We start from the raw sequence: 12121 nt of genomic DNA, 5'->3' as shown, positions 1-12121 counted from the left end.
ATGAAGTAGGACCTCAGCTCGTGAAGGGTCTGTGTACCAGGCAAATGACCAGCCCACTGGCAACCTCTGCAGGAATGCCAGAGAAGCGACAGAACCGTATTTTCTTTTTAGAAAGATGACACTTAGTGATGGAAGATGCCTACCAGCTTTTCTTATGCTGCTTCCTCCTTACCATTCATTCACTCAAGTATTTAGCAATCTATTATATACTAGGTCTGATTCTAGGCAATGAAGATACAGCAGTAAATAACAGAGTCTTCCTTCAAAAAGCTTATCCTTTAGTGGAAGAGATAACTTACAAAGGTCTCAGCTTTAATACCACTTCTTCAGAGATTTCTTTGATCACACTATCTAAAACAGCTTTTTTCCTAATAGCTGTTACTGTTATGCTCTGCCACATCATCGTGTTCTTTTCCTAAATGTATCACGATTTATAACACTTTATGTTTGTCTTGTTCTTTTTATTCCCAGAGCCCACCACAGTCTGACAAAGAGCAGATGCTTAGGAAATACTTGCTGCCTGAAAGAATGAAAAAAGAATGCCTACCTTTATAACTTAACTTCCCTAAAAATGTATAGTTTTTGCTTTTTCGACCCAACCAATCCCCCTAGATCCAAGCCCGAAGTGCTGCTCAAGCCTCTACGTTTAGAGTCCTTTTAATGTGGTCATGAACATCTATCTCACAACTATGCGATTTCCTATCAAGAGCTACTCAGGCAGCCCAGAGTAAGCTTATTCAGAAAGATAATCTTACATTCCTGTCCCTGGTTGTCACTGCAGCCTAGCTTAGCTGTCCCTTCATGACTGAATAATCAATCCATTCAATACTTACTGATGCCCACTGTGTGCCGGATAGTGGGAGAGGGATATAGTGGAGAACGTGATAGAAATGATCCCTGCCCTTAAACAACCGGCAATTTAATAAGGTGATACATACAGGTAAGCAGGCAATTACAATACTAGATGACAAGGTCCATGACAGGGAAGGTAGATCGTGCCATAGAAGGGCCACTGGACACAGGCTGTCAATTACACTTACAATTACACTTACAGGAATAGGGGAGCATGAAGGATGGAGTGGACGTAAAGGCTTAATTAAGCACTGGGCTAAATGCTAAATGGGTACAACATTGCAAATACAACAACCAAAAAAGAAAAAAGTAAGTCAGATGGCACTAATGTGCTAGGCATTCTTTTAAGCACTTGCCCTATAGCATTAATTATATATTATTATAAATACCATCAATCACATGTACGTATGGTTAATTTATTTAACCCATATAACAATCCAATAAGGTGCATACGACTACCATCCTCACTTTACAGAGGACGTACCTGAGGTACAGACAGCTAAGGAGTGTGTCCAACGTCACACGGCTAGAAACGCAGAGGGATGAGGCAGACGAGGGGGTCTGGAGCTGGGGCCTGAGTTCTGAACCTCTGTACTATCCTGTTTCTCAAAAGTATTGCCAATTGTTTTTCTTATTATATTTTTTATTTCCTGTAATAAAAACTATTTACTTTCACACATGCTATGTTTCCAACAGCCATCACTACTAGTAATTGATTAGATAAAATTAGGTCCTTTTCAACTTAAGAGATTAAGATATGGGTGGCAATTTGTAATATAACTTTAAGGGCCGACTAATTATTAGCAAATGTTTGAAGAATATATTTGAAGAAACAGTAAGCTTGATTTGTGGTTTACATTATCCCTTAAAACAAAAGCCCCCAGTAGAAACAACGGGCAGTGAGAGTCTGGCGTTACCCACTACTGCTGAATGTACGGGCAGCACCCAGCAATGCTCCTCCTGGGCATCTGCCCCTAAGGACTACGTATGTACGTACATGTGCCAGAATGTTGACGGCAGTCCTACGTGTAGAAGCCTGAGACTGCAAGCTGCCCAACCGCCCACGCCCATCAACAGTAGACCAGATAAACTGTGTTTTATAACACAGCAGAGGAGGGAGCCACGGCTGTATACAACAACATGCATGCATCACACACGAAGAGAACGTTAATGAAAGAAGGCAGACACGCAAGCACACATCCTGTGTGACTCCATCCACGGGAGGCGCAGACCAGGCAAAGCCAGCTGATGCTACTGGGTGGGCAGGGGTCGGGGGAGCAGTGGCTGCAGGGAGTGTGAGGGGCTCACGGGAAAGCAGTCACGTTCTGCTTCTGGAACTGGGTGCTGGTTACTCACGTGTCCAGTTCATGAAAATTCGTCAAGTGTACATTTATGGCATGTATAGTTTTCTGCATATATGTTCTATAAAAAGTTAAATGGAAGTTGATATCTTTAAACATACGTCTATAACTTTTAATGGATTTTGATGGATCTAATACAAAGGGAAACAATTACATTATTACCATCATCTAGTATTTGAGTGCTAACCATATGGCAAGTCCTATGTTAAATGCTTTACATGAATGAATCTCACTTAATCCTCACAAACATCCTACAGAGGCGGGCATGACTGTTAGCTCCACTTTCCAAATAGAAAACTAAGCCTTGGATTCATTAAGTAATGTGTTGGAGCAGAAAATCAAACTCAGGCAGTCCTAACTCCAGAGAATATATTCTTATCTATCTAGCTATTCTAAACTTTAGGTGAAGAGAATTCAGTCAGCTACATCAAGGCAAAAAAGACATAGTGGTCTTCAGCTCTACTCCACATAAATGTGTACTCATATTATTTCCAAGTGGAACCTCCAAGCAGCAAAAACACTAGCCACACTAGGTGTAACGAGCCACAGCACAGACAATTTGTTTCCCGCGATCAAAGCACTTTATTTAGTTGCAGCTTATTTGTTCAGGCCTGAGAAAAAATAAATGTTGAAAGTTTCCAAAAATAAACTCTACTTTCCTAACTCAATTCTGTCCCTTAAGATTATTCACTCCAGTGACATAAAGTACATCTTTAATTTAAGAAAACATAGCATGGCAGAAGAATATTAGCACAGCTAAACCTCAGCGCCATCATCCAACTTTTACGAGGCTGCGTCAGTGGGCTGTATCTGAGGGATACGCTGATGACTCACACTCACAATGTAGAGTTACCAAGCAATTTATGAATGAAAACAGAACAAATGCATTATGTAATAAAGTTTTAACAAAGGTAACACAGGGAAAATAATTCCATAATTAGTGAAAACATTTGGTAATTTACCAACATTAAATTTACCTCTTTGGAGGGGGAAGCGGGAGATGTGAAAATTGTCATCCAATAGGACCATACAAACATAACAATGAACAGATGGAAAGCCACAAGGTAAACAACGGCCTTTCCTGGTAAATAAAAACAAATAACATTTCATTGAATCCAGGTGAAAACAGGAAAAAGCATTACATATTAAAACACAATATTTAGGGTCAGGAGGCTCGATCCAATAAAAAATTTAATTAAAATGTACTAAAAACATCAAATATATACACTCCTTTATCTGCATGACGTTAACATTACAGATATGAAAAAACATTCTATTCCTGCATTTAAGGGTTATTGGCCTGGTTTATAAATAAAGACTGTATTCTGAGATGAGATTTGATTTCATTAAGTTGCTGAAGATTTAAGCTGAACTCTTATGAGCACCTCCTTCAAAAGCACTTCCTAAAAGTTAGATTTTAAATGACTTAAAAATTATTATTTAATGTTCACTATGAACATTAAATCCAAGGAACTATATACTGAAAATAAACAACTCAATTCCTGGACTGTCAGGAAAGGTATCCTAAATTCCATTGTCGTTTTCAACACGGGGTAACGAAAAAATTTTAGCCACTCTGAATTTCTGCCATAACTGTTTCCTAAGTGGATTAGTGTAACATTGCAACATCTTTATCTCCAAATATTAACTCACTGATATAACTAAAAACTTTTTGTTGTGTTCTGTGGTTTTTCTATCTGTAAGAAGTGGGACTGGTTTCCATTAAGAAGCCAGAACTATTTACCAAGTGCTTAAATTCTTTTTCAGTTTGGAATGCAGCACCACAAACTCACTGAAGAAAACAAAGCACAGATGAGCACAAAAGTTTGAGATTCTACTCATTTGTAAAGTTTGGATCAAATATTACTTTTTCCAAAAGCCTCCTCCATTACTTTCAGAATTTATTATCCCTTCATACTATTCTCCCCAAATAATTTACTCAGACTTCAATTAAAGCACTTAATGTGTTTCCTTTAAGTTAGCTGCTTAATATTGATAAGTTAATAAATGCAAAACACTTAGAACAGTGTCTGACACATAATAAATATTGGCTATTATCATCCTTGCTGTCCAAGTATAGTAGTTCCTTATTCTCAAAAACTGGTTCTTTTTGTGCATTCCCTATTTCAGTGTTACCCAAGTATATAGACTGATAAAAGTTTTCACTGGTCTGCAGTTAAATGAGAAACATTAAGAAAAATGTAGTGAAGTTTTTATAAAGCTAACATGTATTCAATTTGAAGTACTGTCCTTCCTTTGGTCTGAGGTTACTTTTCCTTATGTTTTTGGTTTTTAAAAAATGTTTTCACATAAAATAATGATACAAAATTGACAACTTGCTGGACCCCAGCATTTTCTTCTTCAATTATACTGGTCCATGTCTGGTCTAACAGAGCAGAACCCTGAGACACACAGATGACTGATGCAGGAAGCCAGGGCTCGATGGCCCTCACAACGCATGGCTGGCTAATCAGCACGGAGCGCGTACTTCAACTTCTAGCTCCTAAAATCTCTTTCAAAGTTAACTTCTCATTCTTTTCACTGCTAGTGCAATAGTTCTTAAATTGTTGCTCATCTCATATGGGTCACTGCACAAGCCAATGGGCGCCCTTGCCTTCCAGTCTCTTGCTTCCAATCCATCTCAGTGGCCAGCGTAAGATATGCGGCTCACCGTTTCTTATCCCCCTTGGCTATGCAATTCCTGGGAAATAGCTCCACCTACATGACTAATGAATGCATTCTAAAACTCTGAAACTTCCTAGTAACCATATTTATTTTAACTATAGCTACTCAAGTCAGCCCTTCTACCTACTGAAAGTCTACTAGAAGACATATAACGTTACCGTATTTCTAGCCCTCACAATGGTCTCGTGGGTATTCTTTCAGTTTACAAATGTGAAATTGAAGGCTCAGAAAATTTAATATTTTGCCCAGTGTTACTTACTTACTAAATGATAACGCCAGAATTCAAACCCATATATGCTTGATAAAAACCCAAGGTCTTTGTCACTGTGTCATATCTAAACTAATTTTCCTCTGCTTTTTAAATAATTATCTTAGTGGTCACATCCTACTTCAGAGATAACATCTGGTGCCAAGACGAAGCCCTAACCACAACTTCCTTCTATTCTCAAATATGCTTTCTTTTCACTTTCACAAAAACTGATGTCATCCTCGTTGAATATTGTGGTTTCGCAAAATCTGCATTCTCTATCATTCCAGCTCCCTCTATGCTAAACCCCATGGTCTAACCAATGGATTCAAAAGCATCCCCTCATTTGTTTCTCCTTTGGAAAAACAGGCTGGAGCTCAGTCTCCTGTTACACCAACACTGAAGCCATTTTTCAAGCCTGCAATTTTATCTTCACCTATAGCTCATCTCACTTCTTTATATTACTGCCTTGCCCCCACATTCAATCAAGTTTGTCAATCCTCATCTACGTATTATTGCATAGCTTGGTTACTTTAACTTTAAACTTCTTAATCACTGAGTTACTTACAACTAAGGCTAGAATACAGAACAATATACTTTAACATTTTTTAAACATTTAATATTTTTTTAGAATATTTTTGCTCTCCGTAAGAACAAAAGCACATGGTTTTTGCCTTAAAAAATCTTAACCTTCAGTTAAAGAAAGAAAAGATAAAATAAATCTCTTAGTATATTGCCTGGAATATAGTAAGCACTTAATAGACGGTAGTTATCAAATTATAATATAAATAATAACAGGAGATATTGTTTTTAAATAAGTTCAAATTAGTGTGGTTACTAATAATCCCATATATATGCTATAAACTATTGGTTAGAAGTAATACTTAAAGTAAAAGCTTAACTCATCAAATTAAATCAAAGTTCAAAGAAAAACTGAACCTATAAATCAAAAGGTCTGACTCAAAAATCACCTGTAACTGAATTAAGAAACAAATAAGCAAACAAAAAACTTTACTCAAAGACTCTCTGAAAGACATGGGGAAAACAGCCCCAAGAAATAATGATCCAAGTTAAAAGTTCTTTTATAAGAACTTCAGAAATTCTCTGCTTTCTACGTCTGTGCTTTCAACACACAGGAAACAGTTTTGATTTTAAGCAAGAAAAACAAGCCTACCAAGATTGAGTCTATATTTATTGTTACTGAGAAGTTAGATCCAAAGTCAACTTGAGATTTACATGCTTAATGCCTTCTATTTTCAACAATAAGAATATTTATTAATAATTTCTAGGGACTTCCCTTGCGGTCCAGTGGATAGGACTCAGCGCTTCCTCTGCAGGGTACACGGGTTGGATCCCCGGTCAGGGAACTAAGATCCTGCAAACTACGCAGCTCGGCCAAAAAAACCACCACCACACAAAAAAATTTCTAATTATTCAACTGTTTTAGAAATCCTCTGGATTTTCATATCTCAAATCAAATTTTATTTTTGAAATTTGATCTCAAAGGACTTAAAATTTTCTTTTATCTCAATAAAATTTTGAGTAATGATTTTTCTCTCCAGACACTGTCTCTTTGATTAGTCATTAAAACTTTAATTCCATTTCAAAATGAACTAGTAATACAATTTACAAATTCAGAGTCTGGTTACTTAATCAAATGACTATGAGTAGTGAAGTACTATTTTAAACAAATGCATAAACAAGAGAACCACCAATAAAATTTAGACATCATGAAACACCTCCTCCTCAAACTTAGCTAGAACTGATATTAAAAATCTTTGAACCACTACTATAAAGAGTTCTGAAGAATATACAAGGCAAAAATATGTATATAAATACATCAAAGAAGTTTGGGTACCAGATGCCTTACAAAATAACAGCAACTTCAATTTACATAAATAACACAAATGAGAATATACTGAATGTATAAAAATAAACCTAATAACACATCTCCTTTTAATTACTTAAGCTTTAAGAATATATATCTCCTTCCTGGAAACCAAAACACACAGAGTCATCACTAAATAACAAGTATATGGGTTGTAATTAAGATACCATAAGTAGTCTACTTAACTTGAGAGTAAAAGTTAAAAGCGCCTTACCGTTTTCTCCATTTCCAGAAAGTGTAACTAGAATAGAAGAAAACACAGTGAATATATTTTAAACACTCGTATATAACCTTTATTTCAGGTTGACTATTCATCACCTTAATATCATTTTCATAAACATAAACTTTAGTTGTAAAATGTAAACAATAAGGCAAATTCAGAACTGCACACTCAAAAACCACGGAAACACTAAAATTCAAATTCTTCTGTACCATAAACATTGCAATCACACTAAAATTTTTCTTCAGACCTTTGGTAATTTTAAGTGTATCTATATGGTTATAGTTATGATGTTTTCTTTAGCTCTTTTCTTAATGCTACCTACAGAATGAGTAGAACTCTCCTCTACGGCACTCACAGGGCACTTAATTAAGTAGTCTGTGATGTAACTTACCAAACTTTTTGTAAAAGCTACACACAAAACACATTGTTATTTTTCTACAGAAAAAAAAAAAGAGGAACTTATCCTGTGATTTTTAGAGCACTTTTCTTCCTAGTTTGAAACCCTGGGAACTGCTCCTTATTCCTCCTCTCTGGATAGTCCAATGGCCTCTGGGTCCTGTTGATTCTACTACCTAAGTCTCTTCACATCCGCCTCCCCCTCCCATTTCTCCCATTGCCTTGTTTTAGGACTTTCTCAAATGCGATAGCTTAAAGCAACTCTACTCGCAGTTTAACACGTCCTCATCACCAGCAAATCTGAAGATGGAATACTCTTCAACACTCACCGGTCACTTACAGAAAAAAGTCCACAATCTTCAGAGTAGCAAACACTATAGGCCCTCTGTGATCTACAATCTGTCCCCCTCTCCAGTCTCTTGTCATTTGCCCATACCCACGGTCTAATTATCCTGAAAAAAACCTGCAGTTTCCTAAATACATCAAGATGTTTCACACACAATTGCTTCCCCTATTCATCCTTCAAGACCCGGTGTATACACTCCCTCCTTGGCAAAGCCTTCCTGAGTCCCACTCTAGGCAGAGCGGGTCACTCCTTTATTTCAACGTTGCTCACCCCTCCATCTCTACCATACCACCTCATTTTTCACAATTACTTGTTGACATGTCTGTCTCACCCTGCTGGACTGCATTAGTGTGGAATCATGTCTTAGAACAATAACAAACCTAACAGTTATCATTAGTTCCTTCTTACAGATAAATAAACTAAGACTCAAAATAATTAAAGGACGTCCCTGAGGTCACAGAGCTAGTACATGCTGTGTAGGTAAGATCTGAACTCAAGGGCTTCCCTGGTGGTGCAGTGGTTAAGAATCCACTTGCCAATGCAGGGGACACGGGTTCAAGCCCTGGTCCAGGAAGATCGCACATACCGCGGAGCAACTAAGCCCGTGAGCCACAACTATTGAGCCCTCGCGCCACAACTACTGAAGCCCGTGCTCCGCAACAAGGGAAGCCACCGCAATGAGAAGCCCGCATACCAGAACGAAGAGTAGCCCCTGCTCGCTGCAACTAGAGAAAGCCCGTGCACGGCAATGAAGAATCAACACAGCCAAAAATAAATAAGTAAAATTAATTTAAAAAAAAATCTGAACTCAAGTCTACTTGGACTTGTATTCTTTCCTGGAGTGTTTCACTTTATTCAGTATTTTAGTTCCAAAGCCTGGCATACAGCAACAATGCTTAAGAAATGTTTATTAATTCAATATCCATTTTTGACTAAAATCTCATTTTTGACTAAAGTATCCAGGAGTATCTGGATACTTCCTTAACAAACTAAAATATATCTATCTCAATCCCCAAACCAACATAATTTAATGAGAAAACACAATAGAAGTATTGTGTCAGGAACATAACATAACAAGAAGGTTCATGATCATTACTTTTTTTTTTTTCTTTAATATTGTTTCAGAGAGGCATAGGGTTTTTTCCAGCCCATCTTAGGTCATTCAGGTATGGTCTGGGGTAGTTAAACCCTGGGCTGGTCCCCTCTGGCCTCACAAAGCATTTCCCCTTTATGCTAGTGTACACTACTAAAAATATAATCTTCATTACGTGCCATGATATGAAATGATTGGGAAGCACTACAGTAGCCACACAATTATAAAAGAGAAATAAGTTAATTGTATAGAAATTGAAAAGAAGACATATGTATCACTACTTGTAGGTTATATGACTACATTCTTTTATAGTCAAAGAAAACCAACTGAAAAACTATTATAAGAGGTGATAGTGTACAAAAACTGATATACAGAAATCAGTAGTTTCCCAATATACACGTAATCACTATGTAGAAGTTATAATAAAAGAAAGTTCTATTTACAAAGCCACCTAAGAAAATAATGTTCCTAGGAATAAATGTAAGAACTGAGCAAGATCTATACAAAAAGAAACGTTTTGATGTTTCTGAGGGACACTAATAAAAATCTGAACAGGTGGAAAGGCTTATATTCTTACATAGAAGAGTCATCATTAAAATGACAATTCTCCTGAGGTTATTCTTATAAATTTAGTGTCATCTCAATAAAAATACTTTTATTTTTTAAGCAGTCAGATTCCAAAGTTCATTTGTGGAAAAATAAACTTACACGATGAAGTAGGAAAATTTTGAAAGAGATGAATAATGAAGTAGCACTAGTCAAGTCAAATCCTAGAGCACAGTATTCTAAAAATACTACAAACGCCGCAATTATTAAAACACTTGTACCGGCTCATGAATAAATACATCACTGGAACAGAACAGAACGCTCCCAAATGGAACCAAATGCATATAAGAATTCGCTATGTGATAAACATGGGATTTCAAATCAGTGTGGATAGAGCCAATAAATAGCATCAGAATAAACGGGTGGCCATGTGGAAAAAAGATACCATTGAGATTCACAACACAGGTCAGGATAAATCCCAAAAGTATCAAAGATTTAAATGCAAAAAATAAAAACAAAATCATGCGTGTACTACATGAAACAAGGGAAATTTAAAATATATACGCTTTTGGAGCTAAGTAGGTATTTCAGAGTATGACACAGAACACTGAAGCCACAGGAAAATACTGATATATTTGACTGCATAAAAGTAAAAATAAACGCTCGAAAAAAATCACTACAAGACAACAAGAAACTAGGAAAAAATATTCACAATCCTTACTATGGACTAAAAACTAATTTCTCTGTTTAAAGAGTACCTACAAATCAATAAGAGTTGTTTTTAAACAACCCACTTTTTCACAGAAAAGGAAATACAAACATCTCAAACATAAAAAAGATGGTCAACCTCATTCATAACAGAAATCCAAAGTAAAACTACAAGAAGATACCATTTTTAGTAATCGTATTAGTACAGATCAAAAGTTGATAACATACTGTGTGATCACACTTGTCAGAGCAGAGTTCTGATTTAAACTGCATCTGGCTAACAGTTTCTGGTGGCTGCCTCTTCCAACTTCCCACTAAGACAGCACGCAACTACAGGAAGCAACAAAATTGTTCCATACCAAAAACAAAGCTAGACAAACCAAGAATGACCAGAACTACTTCGTCAAGAGGGCCTTCCTGACCACAGGAGTGGGGTAAATAAATCTATACAATTCCCTTATCATAACACTCCTGGCACTGGTATGTAACTACTAGTTTCTAATCTGTAGTTCCTTCCAGATTTTTCTTGGAGGAAGGGACACGACTGAGTCACTAACGCCTGGCACAGGGTGGAGTGGAGCCAGCCCTCAGGATCTGTTAGCTGCCCCTCCGACTACACAGACAAAGGACAGTTAGGGACAACCAACACTGGGCCGTCTGCAGAGCCTCTGGCCTCACAGAGGGATATTCCGTTTTCTGAGGATCCCAATATAGTTTTAAAAATTCTTTTGATGATAAAGTCAGAACTATAAAAAACATTACACATACTAATGGTTACATGTGCCTTGTAAAGGTATAATGAATGTCCTTTTTTCAGTCATGTCAGTGACCATGTATAATCTCATTTGCAGATAATATTAATCTAAATTAATCTAAGTTTCTCTGTGAACCTGAGAGCTGGCCACATGCCCTTCTCCACTTAACTGCCCCCTTTTCTCACCTACTCCCCACTAATTGAGATTGAAAATCCCAGATACTCTCACTTTACCACCATCCTTTGCATCTACTGTGGCCATGTGATACAGTTTTGGCTAATGGATACATCTTTGGAAAAGGAAAAGTTATGGTGGAAAAACCTTTTTCTTCCTTGACAAGTGAAAAGCATGTGAGGAGAAAGCCGTATTACTGCCTTCACCCTGTTTTTGCTTTGCATACTTATAATGTAAGGATGTGCTGACAATCTGTAACTGCCAGCTTTCAACCTCGAGGGAGGACTATTTGCTGGGTACAGGGTTCTGGGCGGACAGTTCTTTTCATTTCACGCTTGAAAAATGCCACAGCGCTTCCTTTTGGCCTCCACAGCTTCTGATGAAAAACCTGCTGTTGTTCTAACTTCCCCCCATAGGTAAGGTAAACTTCTGTCACTGTTTTCAAGATTTTTTTATCTGTCTTTGGTTTTCACAAGTTTGGTTATGATGTGTCCTGGCATGGATTTCTTTATCTTGTTTAGTATTCACTCAGCTTCTAGAACCTGCAGGTTTATGTCTTTTGTCACACTTGCAAAAATTTAAGCTACTATTCCTTCAAGTACTTTTTCAGCCACACTCTCGTTCTTCTCTCCTTCTGGAACTCTGATGACACATAGTTTAGATTTTTTTTTTTAATAGTTTCACAAGTCCCTGATGATCTATTCATTTTTATTTCTGTTTAATTTCTTCTGTTGTTCACACTGGGTAATTTTTATTCCATCTTTAAGTTCACCGATTCTTTCCTCTGCCCTCTCCATTCCGCTACTGAGTAGACTTTTATGAGTTTTTTAATTTGGCTATCGTATTT

At 37.1% G+C, this 12121-nt stretch overlaps 1 protein-coding gene across 3 annotated transcripts in view; it reads right to left on the bottom strand.

The window, feature by feature from the left end:
* Positions 1-12121, bottom strand: part of ZDHHC20 (zDHHC palmitoyltransferase 20) — a 73578-nt gene that overhangs the window by 38863 nt on the left and 22594 nt on the right. For all 3 annotated transcript variants that reach the window (XM_027116714.1, XM_027116712.1, XM_027116713.1), the window contains exons 2-3: positions 7248-7274; positions 3191-3294 (exon numbers count right to left, since the gene is read on the bottom strand). In XM_027116714.1, coding sequence (XP_026972515.1) covers positions 3191-3294; positions 7248-7274 — 131 coding nt within the window. The remainder of the gene's footprint in view (positions 1-3190; positions 3295-7247; positions 7275-12121) is intronic.

This window comes from Aethalodelphis obliquidens, unplaced genomic scaffold (genome assembly GCF_003676395.1).
Source record: "Aethalodelphis obliquidens isolate GAN/ISIS:26980383/991018 unplaced genomic scaffold, ASM367639v1 scaffold16, whole genome shotgun sequence".
In the NCBI taxonomy this organism is placed as follows: domain Eukaryota; kingdom Metazoa; phylum Chordata; class Mammalia; order Artiodactyla; family Delphinidae; genus Aethalodelphis; species Aethalodelphis obliquidens.
Note: the sequence above shows the minus strand (reverse complement) of the source record. Positions and strands in the feature narration are given on the sequence as shown.